The following is an 18948-nucleotide window of genomic DNA, read 5'->3' on the forward strand; positions in this document are numbered from 1 at the left end:
CACATTCTGATTGTGTAGCAGCCCATGAATTCAGGGGCCTGTGTCAGGAGGGTGTGGTGCAGAGTGATTCAGATTAAAACAACCCACCCACCTTTCAATGCTGTTCAGTATCAGTGGGGCATACTTGCATACAATGCTGCCTTATAATATCTATTTCTGTACATTGTTAGGAGTGTGAGAAGTACTCAGTTACTGCAGTGTCTACTGCTGTGGGAAGTATATTGTGATGCTGAAAAAAAATGTACAATTATTTGCAGCTGTTTTTTGTCAAAATTCTGAACTGATACGCATACATTTGGTAAGACTATTCTGGCTTGCTGTGGCTAAGTTAGTGGTGTGCGGTGCTGAAAATCCTATGTTCATGATATAATTCTAATTTTGTGGTTTGCTCTTCTGTCGGCATATCTCTCTCTGCCACAAGCTGACAGCTTTTACATCCAACATATTCATGACTAATGGAGGGGAACCCTGGCAAGAATATTGCCAAGTTTTATAGAAGTATCTGTACCCATTCTTTCCAATATCCCTTTTCCCTGCTTATGTTATTATGAGCATATTATTAATTAAGCACATTTATTCAGTGATGTATTCAATGGATTTTAATAATACCTTTTGCATAGGGCAGTAAAATTATGCCCACTTCAGAAATGCTTTGGAAGAAATGCTTTGGACCTCTCACCAAACGGCGGAAAAAGTCAGGTTGCTCAAACCAATAGCAGAGAAATGCTATACACATACACAAGATATGAATCACTTCTTCTGAATTATGTTCAATGTGTCTTTAGCCCTAATAAATACACATAAAGAAGTGGCCTTCAAACAATATTTTTCCCTTTAGTCTTGATTTCAGAGATAGTAAATCAAAAAGTAAAGCTTTGATTTTCAGTAAGCTACAAACAGGCAATAGTTGCTTGTTTCAGATAAGAGTATGTATGAATTCGATATGGAAATGCATGTAAATTTTCAATAAAATGCTTTGTGCAAGCAGCATTCAGTTACAAATATCAGCAAGGTCACACCACACACTAGGAAAGGGAATATAGTTGGCCACACAAGTAGGAGATAGATTTTTGTTCTCTGGCAAGGTTCACAAACATGTTTGACTAGTTAATCAAAGTACAGACAGTCCTCAACCTATGACCCCAGTAGACCCTGGAATTTATGTTGCAAGTCATGATGGTGGTAACTCAAGGTACTGGCATGACCAATCTGATTTTATGTTCTTTTTTTATGGCGGTCACAAAACAAGCATAGTGATTATAAAGCAAACATGGTGCTCGTAAGGGTAAAATGGTAGTCATAAAACAAGTTAATTCATCCCTATGAACATTTTTTTTTGGGGGGGACAGCAAAAAATAATAAATTGTGGACATGTGATGGAGAAATGCTGCAACCAGTCAATTGTGAAGTGCCTAAAATGTGGTCTTGAGACTATTGAGAAAGTGAGCACTGTTGAAAATCTAGAACTGGGAAATAAGTGCCTTTTCCAGTTCTATTGTAACCACTGAGTAACTGGCAATTTAGCAATAACTACCTCTAATCCATATTTTGAACTTGCCATTGCTCACCTTATGCTGAGCCATCATACTGACATCAAATATGTTTTGTGTAAAGCTGCTTGTTTGTCTTTTGATATACTTTCCTTGAATATATTTCTGTCTATGTTTATATCACTATTCTGAATTTTAAGTAAATTAGTAGGATTCAAAATGGATTGCTTTCTTGTTTGTTTCCAATTCCTTGCTTGCAAGTGCTTGATTTTTATTTTATATTTTTTGTCACATGCTCTGTCATTAATTACTGCAAATAAAAGGCTTCGTCCAGTTTGCAGTTATGGAGAAATACAGTAATAGTTGTTTTTTTTAAATGCCTAACTGAACTTTCATAATTGGCTTAAAAACTCTGATGCTTTGTTATAGCATTCTTTGAATTTGGGCCAAATGTTGCCAGCACTCAGATTGATCTGGACGCAACTGATGAAAAACATTTTCCTCTGTGTTAAATCACACACAGATATACAACTTGTGGTATAGTTTGTTCAGAAAAAGTTGACATTGATTGTACTCTATATAAGGAGCCATGAGACTGTCAGGATGAACATTTCAAAGAACAAAAATCAACTTTCCCAGGCATATATTGAAACAGATCTGACTTATTTGTGCTGACAAGACAGCAGCTACTAGTTGAATACTGTAATACCAAGGGAAACCCTTCCTGAACACTTGTTAAAAGGTAGAAGTATGATCATAATATGGTTCATCAAATTGTTCTTTGCTTAGAGTTTTATTTAACAAAGTTTACTTATGCAAGTTTGGGGAAGGATTTGGCAGATTACCTTTTGGATCTCTTTTTATGTTCCTTTGAAGCTCCAATATATAGCATAGAACTCTATATGACCAGCGATGTAGTATCTTCTTTACTTTGGAGGATTTCTCTATCACTATGCATGATGTAGATGTGAGCTTCTGAGTATAAAATCTAGATAGGTCTCATAAGTTTGTATAAACGCAGTATTAAGTAAATCTGGTTTTCAAACTTGAATATCCAATTTGAAAACCAATCAATTGACTTGTACTGTGAGGTAGAAAAAAGGAAGAAATATTTGGTGGCTCTAAGTTAGGGCAGTCAGAGCCAACTTTGACTTAAGCAATAAGACCTAGCTGCTGATGAATTAAAGTTGTTCTTAAAATATAAACATTTAAATGATGTCTGTTTAAAGTATGAAGCTTATCAGCACAGTCAGATATTATATCATGAGATGCCCTCTATAAACACTAATAAGTTTTTTTATACAATTATGGATTCCTACCCTTTTTGTTTTTGGGTAAATGTATCTGAACTATATTTTGAACCATTCTAAAGCTTAAATATTCCATGCCATATTTATACTATTTTTCTTTTTGATCAGGTAAACTTTGGACTCGTAGTATGAAAGTTGCTTATAACATACTGCACAAATTGGGCACCAAGCAGGAACCGATGGTGCGGCCAGGGGACAGGGTAAGTAACTCTGCTATCAGTGCGTAGCTTTGTACTTTCTTGCATAGATTCTTAAAATCCCCAAAGGTGAGATGGTCTAATGTTTGAATAGGTTATTCATTCATCATGGTTTATATTTTTGCATTTGCCTTCTATAAACCAGGTTGCACCACAACTATCCAACAGTCACACTAGGTCTTTTGGTTATATGTCATGGTTGCATTCCCCAAAAGGGGAGGAAAGGCAACACTAAGTTTACCTTAATGTAATGAAATTAAATGAATTAAATACTGTGAATATGATTCTTTCTCCATATGTTCAATAATGTTTCATTCCTCGCATTCAGTATTACAATTTTGCAACAACCTTCAAAGGGGCCGGAGGAACTTTCAATGATCAAATGGAGACTTGAGACAATAGTGTGTACTCATGAGTTTCAAACAATTCCACCCTAATATTTCTGATTTTTAAAAAATAGTTATTAGGCTGAAAAGAGTTATTTATAATAGCCTATTTATGGTTACAATTGTATGCCTCTCTTTCAAAACAGAGGTTGCACTTGTCACAACAGCCACCTTATACAAAGAACATTAAAACATGCTTGTCATGGAAATGAAATCAGTTTTGAAAATGAGACTGTGGCTTGTATATTCTAGAAAATTCTAGAAACAAAAGAGTTTTTGTGAAAAGGTTAGGCTTGAACAAGGGAATACTGCTTGCTAATTAATAAGATGTTCAGTGTAATCAGTTAAAAATATTCCCATTTGAAAGCAGTAACTGTTGGCATTAGAACATAATTGCTTAAAATAGGGCAGGCTACCATGAACTAGTATTAAGATGTGTATGAGCATGGGGCAATTTTCTTGTGTGGTTTCATCCCAAGGAGGGGGATACACCTTTATCTCTAAGATAAAAGAATTTTGAACAATTGTAATGTCAAGTGAAATATATTTTTGTTTATCACCTCTAAATGTTTGTAAAGACCAACTCCATCTACATATTTCTCAAGAGATATGCCTCATTTATGTATTTCCCTCCAGATAAGTCTCCATCTACGTATCTCCTTCAAGAGATATTCCTCCATCCACGTGCTTTCTTGAGCTGGTGTGTTATAGAAACCCTGTTCCTTATTCTATCTTTTCACAAGCACTGAACTGTTTTCTTTGGTCTCCAATTTTATTGCCAAACATATCTTGGTCCTTTCAGCCACCCCTTTTCTCTCTTATCTGTTTTGCGGATTTTCTTTTTTCCGCACTTGATTTTCTGGTATTTTGTTTGGGTTTGTTCACATTGTTCGCATCCCTTTCTTGTTCATCCTAATCACTGTGATGGCAATACTTCATGAATTCCTTTCTACTTTTTATTTACATACCTAGTTGCTTTGCATGAAGCTGTTACTTCCTCTCGTCAGCATTAAAGCTGAATCCACAATCAGAAAGTCAAAGCTGCTATTTGCCACAAAAGGGTGAGGTGCGGGGAGAAAGCCTTGACCTGTCAAGAAATGCAGAACAAAAATAATGCTTCTCCATTCTGACTGCCGCACTCTGTTTTTGTGGTACTGAGAGTTGTGGGTTTTTCCCACCCCCTCAGTGTTCTAGGGAATTGTCCTCTTCACCTTGTGTGCAACAATGCAATTCCCTATGTTCAAATATGTCCTCCTGGAATTTCTTAAGTCTGGTGCTCAGTTTTCAAGTAGTCTCAGCCTCTCTATGGCTCCTTTTTCAGCTGAATTTGCATAAGAATTACTCTTATGCAAAGAGTATTACTTGGCATTGAAAAATTCTATTATGAAAATGATAGCTTCTGTTGCAAAAGATGCTTCGTTTTTTAGAGCCTCTCTTTTCGAAAAATGGGAAGGAGCTGCAATCTGAACAAAGTGAGAAGGAAAAAAGTATAAAACTGAAGAGGCTTTTTTTTAAAAAAAAAACTTAAAATAATTTATATTTTCACTTGTTTAACGGAAGCTGGGTCTGTTGTTAATACCAGAGAATGTTAATGAAACTCCACAGAAACAAATTTAAAACTTTTAAACTATACTTCAGGGAGTGCTTCCCTAAATGGTGGCAAGTGAATCTCCCAAATGAATGAAAAGAAATAGCTTACGTTAAATTAGTGGATTCTTGTATATATTCTCTGGTTGCACCTGGGAAAATTACAACAGCCAGCAAGGCTAGCTAACCTCTGCGAGTCTGACAATCAATTAGGATGCTCTTCCAGTGCCCCATGAAGTTCAAAGCTCAGAGAAAACCATAAAACCAAGCCACGCAACTTGCCCCTTTTCTCTTCAGGAACTCAGACTATGTGATCCTGTCAAACCATTAAACCATCTTTCCAAGTAGTAATAGTAGAGAATTTTGCTCCTTTGTTTGACTATGTATGAAATTGCTTAAACAACTTTTCCATTTATGGGCAAGAATATTACACTATCTTGACCAGTGTACAGATCTTTTCACATTCTAAAGACTCCTCAAAAGCTGACACAGTAATGCAATAAATAAAGTAACAGATGAAGATCCATGCTTTGTATGAACCTTCACATGGGTTGGGAGTAGCAAGGAGGCAGTGGGTGACAGCAACCTCAGAATTAGAATGACAATTTAATGAGTAGCATTTAGCCATGACCTCAGAAGAAAGATCTTGCAGCTGAGTTCTCCAGAAAATTGATTGCAGAAAATAGCTCTATCAGGTTCATCGTTATTTGAGACTGATTATTCCAAAGAAGGCCATTTCTCTCCTGAAGGAGTATGAAAGCGTGACTGTGCAAGGTTTTATCCTCTTTCGCTTTTAAGCTTTGTTATTGTCATGTGAAATGAAATTGAATGTCAAAAGAGGAGGAATATGTAGAAATGAAGTTTGAAAGTCATCAACAGGAACCAGAAAAATAAGATGTGATTTTTCTTTCTTGTCTTTTAATGGCGAAAAGAGAATAAAACAGATTTGCGACCAGGAAAACACAGCCCCTTTTGTTCTTTTATGAGCCCAACAAAAAGCATGATTTTTAGCAATTATAAAAACTAACAACAAAACTTAAAGAGCATCATCTAGTGATTGTAGTTTTCCATTAGACATCTGGCATCTGAAAAGTGATCAAAATGAAAGATTGCTTATAAGATGAAACTGAAATGGGTTATACTTAGGCTGGCTTAAAAGTCAATTTATGTCTCTTTCAGTTTCTCAGTAGAAATAGGTTTGAAATATATTTTATTTTAAATTCCAATTAATTTTAAGTTGGACCATCTAGAAGCTGATCAGTAAGAGCAGGTGGCACAAAAAACTATTAAATATCTTTAAAAGATCATTCCTGCTAGAAGCAATTTGGCTTCAGAGGATCCCATTCCTTTGATTACCATTATTGGTCTCTCTAGAGTTGTTTACTCTGTAAAGGGATAGACTCATAATCTGATCGGACATTAGTTAGGTCCTATACTAGGACCTACCTAGTGGTAATGAGGGAAGCGAGACGTTGCTATGTCTCCTCCCTCATTGTGTCGGCAAATAACCGCCCGGCCGCCCTGTTTCGGGTGACTCGCTTTCTCTTTCATCAGGGGGAGCGGGATGACCCATTGCAGGGACGTGCCGAGGAGTTTAGTGGTTATCTATACGACAAAATCGTTCAGATTCGGGACGGCCTGGACCAAAATTGGGTAGATCCAGGCGAGATGTCAGAGAGCTGTCTTGTTGAGACTGTTTGGGATGAGTTTGACCCTGTGGCTCCCGAGGACATGGACAGGTTGCTGGGTTGGTTGAACACCACCACATATTTACTGGACCCGTGTCCCTCCTGGTTGGTGCTGGCCGCACAGGAGGTGACACAAGGCTGGCTCCAGGGGATTACGAATGCTTCTTTGGTGGAGGGGGTCTTTCCAGCCGCCTTGAAAGAGCGGTGGTGAGGCCTCTCCTCAAGAAGCCTTCCCTGGTCCTAGCTGTTTTAGGTAATTATCGTCCGGTCTCCAACCTTCGCTTCGCGGCGAAGGTTGTAGAGAGTGTGGTGGCATGTCAACTACCCCGATACCTGGAGGAAACTGTCTATCTAGACCCGTTCCAGTCCGGCTTTCGGCCCGGATACAGCACTGAGACGGCTTTGGTCGCGTTGGTGGATGATCTCTGGAGGGCCAGGGATAGGGGTTATTCCTCTGCCTTGGTCCTATTAGACCTCTCAGCGGCTTTTGATACCATCGACCATGGTATCCTGCTGCACCGGTTGGAGGGATTGGGGGTGGGAGGCACCGTCTATCAGTGGTTCTCCTCCTATCTCTCTGATCGGTCGCAGACGGTGTTGACGGGGGGGCAGAGGTCGGCCCCGAGACGCCTCACTTGTGGGGTGCCTCAGGGGTCGATTCTCTCGCCCTTCTTGTTCAACATCTATATGAAGCCGCTGGGTGAGATCATCAGTGGTTTCGGTGTGAGGTACCACTGTACGCTGACGACACTCAGCTGTACTTTTCCACACCGGACCGTACGGGTCTGGATGGGGAGAAACAGGCTCAAGCTCAACCCCTCCAAGACTGAGTGGCTGTGGATGCCGGCATCCCGGTACAGTCAGCTGCAGCCGCGGCTGACTGTTGGGGGCGAGTCATTGGCCCCAATGGAGAGGGTGCGCAACTTGGGTGTCCTCCTGGATGGACGGCTGTCTTTTGAAGACCATTTGACGGCCGTCTCCAGGAGAGCCTTTTACCAGGTTCGCCTGGATCGCCAGTTGCGCCCCTTTCTAGACCGGGATGCCCTATGCACGGTCACTCACGCTCTCGTGACATCCTGTCTGGATTACTGCAATGCTCTCTACATGGGGCTCCCCTTGAGGAGCACCCGGAGACTCCAGGTAGTTCAGAATGTGGCTGCGCGGGTGATAGAGGGAGCCCCTCGTGGCTCCCACGTAACACCTCTCCTGCGCAGACTGCACTGGCTGCCTGTGGTCTTCCGGGTGCGCTTCAAGGTTTTGGTAATGATCTTCAAAGCGCTCCATGGCATAGGGCCGGGCTACTTACGGGACCGTCTGCTGCCACCAATTGCCGACCCGTGCGCTCTCACAGAGAGGGACTCCTCAGGGTGCCGTCGGCCAGGCAGTGCCGACTGGCAACACCCAGGGGAAGGGCCTTTTCTGTGGGGGCCCCCACCCTCTGGAACAAGCTTCCGCCAGGACTTCGCCAACTTCCTGACCTTCGAACCTTCTGCCGCGAGCTTAAGACACATCTATTTATTTGCGCAGGACTGGACTAGAATTTTTAAATGTTTTAAATTTTAAATTGGATTTTAATGGGGTTTTATTATTTATATTCTTATTTTAAATATTTGGCCTTATGTAATAAGTTTTTTAAATTGGTTTTTTAAATTCTGTATATATATGTGTTTTATATGGCTGTAAACCGCCCTGAGTCCCTGGGGAGATAGGGCGGTATAAAAGTGTGAACAAATAAATAAATAAATAAATAAATAAATAAATAAAATAATGCTAATGTTTTGTGATAAATAAATAATGCTGATTTATTTATCACATTGGTATATCACATATTACCAAAAAACCCCAACCTGCATCAATAAGCAAGTATCCAATCAATAAGGAGGAGTTAATAGTAATTATAGATATGAAAGTAGCAAGTAACTTCAATACTAAAACATTGAATACTGGATACAGATACAGATTAACAGAATTGGAAGGGACGTTGTAGGTCATAAATCCAATTCAAAAAAGTCCACGGTGTCATTATGAAAATTCAGGGGAAAGAATGAAATAAAGCCATGGTATTTTGGAAAGCCAAAATGTAAAATACAAGGTGGTTTTTTTAAAAAAAAAATCTTTAAATTAAATTTAGTTTGCTGGAGGAACCTAGCAAGCGAAGGAATTTTATAGCACTGGGGACCATCACTGAGAATGCCCTGCTGCTGGTAACTACCAGGCAGATTTCCTTCTAGGATGGATGCACAGAAGTTCTTTAGTCAAAGATCATAGCCTCCGGAGCACAAATGATAGAATCCCTAGCTATTCTCAAGTACAGAGTGATACCAGTTGCTTGATATCAGAGTCCAAGAACCAAGACAGACACATGAGTTACTTCTGTGCATAGTCCTGTGTAACTCCTCACATATGGCTGGTTGCTTTAGTTGGTAAGATTACCAACTTTAGTTTAGCAGTGCTATAGAAATATTTTGGGAAATGTATTTACATTTACAGGTCTTATTTATTTTTCTCCTCCCACTTATTTTTTTTTTTTACAGGTAGCCCTTGTTTTTCCCAACAATGATCCAGCAGCTTTTATGGTAGCATTTTACGGCTGCCTTCTTGCAGAGGTTGTTCCTGTTCCCATTGAAGTGCCACTTACCAGAAAGGTAAGATAAGTTTTAGTTATCTTAGCAGGAATTAAGGTCAGATGTCAGGAAATAATCTTTGAACATTTCAGAAGGAAATGAAAAATGACAATAGGCATTGTTGCTTTAACATATCTATGAAACTGTAATGTATTTATTGCATGTCATCAGAATATGTATCCCATCTGTGTATACATGTTCTGATTACATTGCCTTAACTTCATTGGGAAGCTAAGATGGATTTACTTTTTAAATATTATTTTAGAACAGGTTGTAAATTGTAGGTGTAGCTGAATGCTAAATAGAATTTGACCAGCATTAAAAAGAATCAGGTTTTTTAGGCTTCCGTCCCCCAGTTCCCTAAGGAATTAGTTTTGCATGCAAAAATAAAAAGGTTGGTTGCATATGGAATCATGAAAGCCGTGAGAAAGCTTTGAGTTAAATTTTTCAATGAATTGAAACCTAACGTTAAACAAAAGTTGGGACCAGCCACATTTGATGGGCAGGAAAGAAGATAGAAGCAGCTTTTGAAAGAAGCTGAAGGCAATAGTGCAGAGAAATTGATGGAGCCCACCACCAATTATACCGTTATTTGGGATGGACAGAATTGTCCAAGGTGCCATGTTTCATAAAAGTTCTCCTTTCCTACTGTGGTATGGCCTTGGGAAGGTACCATGAATAATAACTGTTTTAGAATACTTAGAAAAATAGCTCTAAGAGGATTAGCTAGAAGGGTCTAGATTTATTTGGATTTAGGTGAAAAAAATTTCAAGCAGTGCCAATATTACAAGAACTAAACTCTCTGAATTTTGCAACAATTATCTTGGAATTTATTCCTTAAAAAATAAAGTCGATTGGGAACTTGGGCATCGTCTAAGTAATCATTGCAATTTTGCTACTTAAGTGATACTTCATATGACTAGGCTCTTTATAGAGCTAGTCCAGCGGAATTAAAAGTGGTAACAAGCCTGTTTCCTCAATTTGTAACCTGATGGATGTTCTTCTCGGAGCAGACTTTGAGCCAGCTGCATAATTAATAGATTTTTGAATGATAAAAATGTCCATTATGAATTATGAATATATCAGCATTGTTTGGGTAAAGTTGAAAATAATGCTTCTAGAATAGAATAGAATAGAATAGAATAGAATAGAATAGAATAGAATAGAATAGAATAGAATAGATTAAGAGTTGGAAGGGATCTTGGAGGTCTTCTAGTCAAATCTCCTGCTTAGACAGAATACTCTACTTTACTTCAAACAAATGGTTATCCAATCTTTTTGTTAAAACTTCCAGTGTTGGTATGTGGTTTTCAAAGTATATTCCAGACAGCCCGATGATCAAAATAACACTAAACACATTTTTGAAAACAGGAAATATTCAAAACAGTTGAAATAAGCAAATGATTAAAAACTGTTGGCAGTTGCATTGCTAATAATAGTTTCTAACCATATTTTGGCTGCATATTAAGTTGAAGGTTTTAAACCACAATGGAATGTCATATATTGATTTGGGAATTTAATAACCCAACAAGAAGAGCAAAATACCTTATTTCTCTTCTTAGGAAGTTCAAGTTTTCTGTGCATTGGCATGTTGGCTAGGAATATCTTGCTTATATCTGGTCCTATAAGGAAATTTACCATGGAAAATTTACCATGGATCAGTGAACCATTGCAAATAATTTACTGGGGCAGACAATCTTCTCATGAAGGTTTAAACGTATGTTTTAGATGCAGATATCAATTATAGAGCCCTGTCCAAAAAAGATCTAGTTTATGATATAGGCAGGGTTGTGGACCATGGGCCATTAAAGCAATAAAGTCACACCCTCTTGCTGCTTTGATTAGTAATCTTCTGGCATTTGGGGCCATGTGCATGTCACAAACATAAAGAAAAGTGGTTGGACTTCCATTCCAATCATGGAAATCTTTTTGTCTCTCAGACATCACTTTCCTGCCCTTGCAGACCATCGTCGGCTACATATGGTTCATGCACTCCTTAATCTGTCTGGGATTAAAGCATTTCAATTCAGCAAAAGTAACAGTGCAGTTTGCAGAATAGAGAATGGTTTTCAGGTGGGAATAGGAGCGAGTCCCTTCCTCCCTTTAAAAATATGGTGTGTCCCACCTAGTGAGGTCACAACAGAATATCAGGTGCCAAAATTGGGTAAAAGTGGCTTTTCTTTGGGTAATGGGTATGTGTATCATTATACAATCACATTAGGGAGATTTAAATAAGGATTTTTTGGTAAGCAGTTTTGGATAATGAAGGAAAGTATTTGGGAAGCACTGCTATAACAGTTTCAGAGAAATGACACCTATTAAATTTCCCCCTTCCCTTCTCCTTGCACTAAAGCTTTGTAAAGCACAAATGCCTTTCTCCATTTGACAACTAGCTGCTAAGTTTTTCATCACACTTTTATTTTGCATACAGTTGAAAAGATACTACAATGAACTAGTGTCCCCTTCAAAGGCATGCTAAAAGTATTTTGTAACTTGCTCTACCTTTTAAATTTTTTGCCAAGATTAGTTTTTGAAAAAAAAATCATTTGTGTAAACAAGTATCATGTTTACACAGAATTTACTAAAAAGGAACTTGAGGCTATTGTGTCTTTTGAAAAAGAGAAATGGCAGCAAGGGCCTAAGGTTCTGGTTAATTAAAACATTTGTAACCGGGTTTTATATATAGTTGGTGCTGGAAGACAACCAATGAGTGAATATTACAGTTTGGTTCATCCTCACCTGCGCTGCTCGAATTTTACCAGATTGCCTGAAAGTTCTGCCATTTAATTTTTTACACTCGAGCCCTTAATTCTTCTCTTGTCCCTCAATTGTTCAATCTGCCAAAAATGGGACAATGTATGAGAAAAATAATCATTCATCAAATAAAACAATACATGTTATATAGTGGGAAAGAGTTGGATGAGTGATGTGTAATAATTTCATGTGGTTTTGACTAATGTGATTCCTAAAATAAGGATGAAGAACCCAAGAAAGCTTGCTTGGAGAAATTCTCAACATTTACTTTCTCCATCTGTAGACAACTTCAGAACTGCATACAGATTTTATGTGAGAGTCCAGCCTTTTCTAACTCACTGGTTATTCTGCCCACAAGACTTTCAATTCAGAGTGATTTTCTTATATCAGATACTGGGAAAGCAGGCAATGTTCAGTATGCTATTTTAAAAACTCTTCCGTATTGCTGTGTAACATGTCTGAAATAAGTGACATGCAATGCTTTCTTTACAACAGGCATGTTAAAGGAATTCAAATATTACCTTCCTGTAGAGGCACCATGGTTTAGTGGCTTAGGCTTGTGCTCTAGTGGTGCAAGACCTAACACTACTTGCCTAAGCTCCTGCCACTTAGCAGTTCAAAAGCATGTAAATGGAAGCTTATAAAACAGGTATCATTTCAGTGAGAAGGTAAAAACATTCTATGTTTTGCCGTATGCTTTGCAATACAGCATGATGTCATGCTGGCCAATTGACTTGGAAGCATCTTTGGACACCGTTGGCTCAATGGCTTAAAGAAACAGGGATGGGAACCACCCTCTAAAGTCAGCTATGATTAGCGGGCTAAAACCCTGCAGGGACTTCCTTACCTTTATCTTACTTTCCTTACCTTTATCTTGTATCAAGGAGCTTCTACAGCCCCTTATTGCACCATACACCTTTATTCCCGCTCATAAAAATATTGCCAGCTGCAAGTGATGGGTTATATTAAACTTATTGATTTGGGAATAACATGTTTTAGAGAAGTGTGGAAATTTCCATTTTTCACTCTGAGCCTTCTCTAGTGAACAATAACGTAGATGCTTGGCAAACACTTATTCTCTTAACTTCCTTCCTTCTTCTTTCACATAACTGTCTACTGTTTTGTAGAAGTATATTTATAAATCTCCCTCTAATGCTAATATTTTGGAGTGATTGATATTCTTGAGGTTATATCCTATCCTTAGATAACCATTAGGCCTATATGAGTTAATCTGAGGACACAAATAGTCTTTAGGAGCTCTTCTTTCACTTTGAAATGTATGTATCTATGTAGTATGGCCACGATATTCTTTAAGTTTAAGAGTTTTATCCTACAATTTTCCTCACTCTGTTCCTTGTCTTTGTGATGGCAATGAAGTTCCTGAAAATTCATCTATCTGAAACAAGAGCAGATGCTGCACAAGACAAGAACCCCTTACATATGTAGGATATTAAGCAGCTGAAAAACTTGAGATGTTGTTATATGTATTAACTGTCCTCTACTTGTAAAGATAAATCTCATTTAGGTTTCTTTTCAAGCTAGATACTGTAAAGCTGCGCAGTGTAGTATGTTTTAAAATGGACTCTGTCCATGGCTATATGTGCTAGCTTTTTGTTTTAGAAAAAAAAATTCAATAATCTTTTGGATAACAGATAGCATTCCAAAAGAAACATACAACTACATTTTAGAGAAACCATTCATATCATTCCCCCCACAGGACATTCTTTTATGTTTTATCTCTTCTCCCCTCTTCCTATCTCTTCTCTCAAAATGAGATAGACCCGACAAAATCCATCACATCTGTTGGTTTTCATGGACATTCTCCGAAATTGCTCAGATATTGCAGAAGCTCTGCATGGCAGAGAAACTCTGTTGAAAAAAACAGTAGTGGGAGGTGGGGGGGTTGACTTTCCTTCTTTGTAATTAAAACCTGGCCAGCAACTGAGCAACAATAAGAATACTGGCAAGGAAAGGCAAAACCCCTCCTTCAACTTTTTAGCTTGCTATCATTTCCAAAATATTTGTAGCATCCATTGGCAGCCCTTTTGTGCGTTTTTGTTAAATTGCTTTTTAAGAGAAAAATATAGAAAACAGAAGCAGTGAAAGAAAATCTGTAGATGCGCAAAATATTATTGATTTAAGCATGCATATATATTTGCATTATACTATTAGACTCCAGATGTCAGGACAGAGTGTAAATTGGACCCAGAGAAGACTATTGAGAGTGTATATTGGCCTAAGGAATATTATTTTGTGTACATGGACATTTCTTTGTCTTATTTCTGCATTATTTCCTTTTCACATCGAGCTACACAAAGTAAGCACATGCAGCGTGTTATTTGAAGTAAGCTCTCTCGCTATAGTGTTCTCTGGTTGGACATGCCTTTCTGCACTCTCCCTTCCATTCTTCGTAGCCAAGTTAAAACAGTGAGTTAGTCCTGCTGATTACTTCTTGGTTTAAAGAGAGATGACGTCTTATTCTGTCATCGTCTTTGGGCAATAGATGTGCTTTAATTTTCTTTGGGGTGTTAGAAAAACCTTGATGGGGAAAACTGCATATGGTAGGGACTGACAACCCAGGAATGCTTGTATTCAGGATCAGAGTGAATAATCTGGGTCTAAGTAACCACTGACATGATTTGAAAATAATGAGATCTGTCAGCTAGATTTATTCACAATAAAAAAAGCAACAATCCACAACCTTCCCTCCCAAAAGACACCCTAAATTTTCGGGATTCCATCAAGGGATAAAAGGAGTAGACAATTGTTGTCGGTCCTAAGCTGATGTAGGATGTATTTTAATATTTATGCCAACTTTGATTAATGCCTTTTAAATTTTGTACGTTTTTTAGGGCCTGGCTAGTTATGAATCTCCTTGGTCTACTGATAGCACAGCATGCACAAAATTTTTCCCCAACTGGCATGATTTCATCCTCTTTATCTCTTTCTATTTATCTTAAAAAGGGTACTCCTCCTTCTGTCTGGATTTTCATAGAAGCCAAACCAAATGAGAGCTCATTTCTGAAGACTTTTCTTGCAAAAGTATGTCTTTAACTTTGCCAAGCTGGAAATACATATCTCATAATTACTTTAATCATTAGAAAATGCAAATATAATTGAGAATTTGTTGGGTGCCTGAACCTTGAAATGATTATAGAAATCGGTCATAAACCAGTTTCTTACCCCAATATATATATTTTTTTAAAAAAATCAGCATATACAGGCCCAACTGTGTAATTAAATACTATTTTTTTAAATCTGACTATAGAGAGGTTGATGCTAGGCTCTGAATGTGGGGGACAGTATAATGCATGTCTTTCCCTTAGAACAGATAGCTTTTTGACAACTTTTAAGTATACATTAAAAAACAAAAACAAATTTGAGTTGTTGAACAAAACAGATCTGTATCTCAAGACCTTTCTTTTACTATCTCAATAGTCACAAAACCTCCATTTCTGCTTTTTGTTTGCTTCAGATTTCCAGTGCCTAATGTCTTTGTAATGCAATGAAAGTCTTGCTGTAAACTTATCTATTCTGTTTTGAAAAATGTGGTGTCTGGCTATTGTATGGTGCATCTTGAAAAGATACTAGGGTATAGTGATGGATTTTATCTGTATATTCTGAACTGTTGTATCTTGTTGAATACCTGTGACTTGGCCAAATTGAAACATAGAAGCCGAATACTGTTGATATAGAGTCATTGCTTTTTCTAACTAGATTTTCCAAACTATAAAATTTTGTGTTAGCTTCAGATAGGAGAGAAGAGGAAAAAACAAAAAGAAATTAATTTTTTAAAATGCTATGGTTGCTGTAATTTTGTTGATTTTTTGCTTGGGGTTTCACAGAATTCAAGTGTCCCCTACTTCTGTTGGGATAATCCAAATTCTGAAGGCCTTTGTAAGTGAATATGGTGAGACAAGGCAATGTGTTGATGCTAAATATTGGGCAGTTTGTGGCTTAATGTATGGTATGAATCCGGCCAATAAAATAGTTTATGATTCAGTAGAATTGCAGATATTGTCATAGAGTCAAACTGTTCTAAAACATTGGTGTCCAATAATGGTCAGCCCAAGATATCTGGAAGGCAATTAAGGTGTTGCATGCCCCTCCTTTTGTTTTTAGACATTATTTGCTGAACTATTATGGCTGTTAGATCTCTTTCCCATAAACTTATTTTTTTTCTTTTCCTTTGGATTATCTAATTCAGAAGTCACTACCATATACTATAAGTAATAGATTCCATTCCCATTTAATGCACTCTAATGTTATTCCTGGTTTGGAATCTAATACTTGCTTTTTATAGATAAATAAAAAGATCTGCCTATTTAGTTTATGGATTGCTTTGTGCCCATATTTAATTTTGGTTTTTATTCTGCTTTTCTTCTCCCTATCATAAATTGTGCACCAAACGTCAAGTTGTAGTTTCAAAGATTGGAAAAGTTGGGGTCTTTGACGATCTGATTTTTGCTTTTTAAAGAAAAATACAATTCTCTGTATTAAATATTTCATCAAAAATGTTCTTACAAAAGCACTGAAGCGTTGAAAGCCAAGGACCTTGATCAAAACATAATAGATGTCTTTTTAAAAATTAGTTGACGAAGTAAAGCAAATGTTAATAGCTCAGACATATTTTAAAGGAAATATTTCATTTACTGCTTTTGCATTGATTCACTTAGAAGCTTTTTCTCCCTTGCTTTTTCTTCAATCAGGATGCAGGTAGCCAACAAATAGGCTTCTTGCTTGGAAGCTGCGGTGTCACTGTAGCCTTGACTAGTGATGCATGCCATAAAGGGCTACCTAAAAGCCCTACAGGGGAGATACCCCAATTTAAAGGTAAGTTTGTGCAGGTTTAACTCAATATCATGTGATTTCATGTCCCAATGATGAGCAAAAGAAGAGAATTGTACTAATTAAAAGATTCAAAAGATGTCTAAATTTATGTCTTCCAAATCTGTGTCATTTTCAGTTCAGTTCTGTCTATCTTGCCGGTTCTAATCCAATGGTTCTTGTAGTTGCGCATAATTGTCATCTCAGGACCATTGAGAAGGGCCCAACTGAACCCTTATTGTTTCCTGGCAGGATGAGGTTAAATGGAACAGTTCACTGAAGCCAACCCACAATCATCCTGTCTTCTACAGACCTTGATATCCAATTGATCAGTAGAACAATGTATCTTGTTTTCTAAACTACCGTGGGTTCTGGAGTAATAAAAATCCTCTCATTCTCAGATTTGCAAAATAAAATTTGCTAGAAATCATTCCCTTCTATATTTTCTCTTGGACATGCCAAGGGAGGGAGGGTGTATGTAAAATAAAAAAAAGGAAAGAAAAAAGAAGCATTTATAGTGCCTTCACTCTTTCCAGAGCTTCTGAAAGGGAGGTGATGGCATGCCAGCTGCTTGGCAACCAGGCGTGAGGAGAGGGAGAGGGAGAAACAGAGAGTCTCCAGGAACAGGAAGTTGATCCTCTATGGGCAGTGTAGTCCAACACCCCAGTGCCTGAAGAACACTTTCCAAAGGACATTTTTATTAAAAGAAATGTGGACCACAATGTTGCATGGAGGCTTCTGTTATTTTTAAAATGTTGTTGCATGTTTGTTTCTCAGGCTGGCCAAAGCTGCTGTGGTTTGTGACAGAATCAAAACATCTTTCAAAACCTCCCCGAGACTGGTTCCCCCATATCAAAGATGCAAACAATGACACAGCTTACATTGAGGTGAGTGCAGTGTGAATAACATATTTGTTCATTCACATTCACATGTGGATCATTTCCATCTATTACTCTTGATCCAGGTTAATAGTGGATTAAATATTCTAAGTAAATATATTGCAATGCGCTCATTAAATAGTAAGGCATACAGTATATGAAACTGTTCCAGTCCTATGCAACTATAGCAAACTGCACTTGTATAATATTGTTAGGGGAATTTTAAAAAACTTGATATCTCAATTCAGCTAAATATGTATAGGATACTCCCCCCCCCATCTTTGAACAGCAACATGGATAGCCATTTTAGTGGCTACATGTTTGAATTTGTTATGTAGATAGATAGATAGATGATAGATAGATAGATAGATAGATAGATAGATAGATAGATAGATAGATAGATAGAAGACTTATAGATACAATAAGTCTTTGCTTTAAGAACTAATGAGAAGAGGTATCCCTTAAAGAAGAATGGCTTGTAGACGCCAATGGGATCTTACACAACTACAGTTTTAAAATCGCAAATAGAATTAAACATGCCTAGGGGCATACAGTTTAGACAGATTTTGTCTGCTGTATCTGAATCAAAGTCTATTGAATCAGAAGTTTTCTAAAAACAGCAGTGGAAACTTCTCAGTTAAAGCTAATTTGAAAAGTTTCAGAGTACAATACCATGTGCAAAACTCTGTAAAAGATAGATGCAATAGAAGTGCTTTAAATAAACAAGGAAGGAAACTGAATACTTCATAATATTTTTCATGAATTAAATATCAGGATAACGGATGTAGGAGCAAAAATAGTAGCACTCAGCAGACTTTTACAAGGAAGGGATACTGATGTGTATAGAAACATGGGAACTACGTTTTATCATTAGACAGTTTGACAACTCCTGACAGATGTTCTTTTTAGAAGCCAGGGGGACTATATTATTCAACTTTACTTTTAGCACATATTGGTGGTTTACTATTCCACAGAAACAAAAGAAAAACATTTGCTTCCAAAATATGTTGTTAGCTTACATGGACTTCTACTTCACCTCTATTTCAAAGGTTTAAGCAGAGGAACAAAAAAATAAATGCATATCAAATCCTATATTAAGCTGGCAAAAGCTTACATAGTGCTTTTAGAGGTTGGCCACAAGAGCTACGTGAAGGGCCCCATGTGCTTCTAAGCCCCCTTTTCTTCTTTTGAATCGAAGAGCTTCATC

General features: G+C 37.6%; 1 protein-coding gene across 5 annotated transcripts in view; it reads left to right on the forward strand.

Moving 5' to 3' along the window:
* Nucleotides 1–18948, forward strand: part of DIP2C (disco interacting protein 2 homolog C) — a 420860-nt gene that overhangs the window by 324813 nt on the left and 77099 nt on the right. For 3 of the 5 annotated variants that reach the window (XM_058183966.1, XM_058183969.1, XM_058183971.1), the window contains 5 exons: nucleotides 2909–3000; nucleotides 9193–9303; nucleotides 15001–15078; nucleotides 16746–16869; nucleotides 17641–17750. In XM_058183966.1, coding sequence (XP_058039949.1) covers nucleotides 2909–3000; nucleotides 9193–9303; nucleotides 15001–15078; nucleotides 16746–16869; nucleotides 17641–17750 — 515 coding nt within the window. The remainder of the gene's footprint in view (nucleotides 1–2908; nucleotides 3001–9192; nucleotides 9304–15000; nucleotides 15079–16745; nucleotides 16870–17640; nucleotides 17751–18948) is intronic. The other 2 variants (XM_058183967.1, XM_058183970.1) reach the window with 1 other exon arrangement.

This window comes from Ahaetulla prasina, chromosome 4, assembly GCF_028640845.1.
Source record: "Ahaetulla prasina isolate Xishuangbanna chromosome 4, ASM2864084v1, whole genome shotgun sequence".
Classification (NCBI taxonomy): Eukaryota; Metazoa; Chordata; class Lepidosauria; order Squamata; family Colubridae; genus Ahaetulla; species Ahaetulla prasina.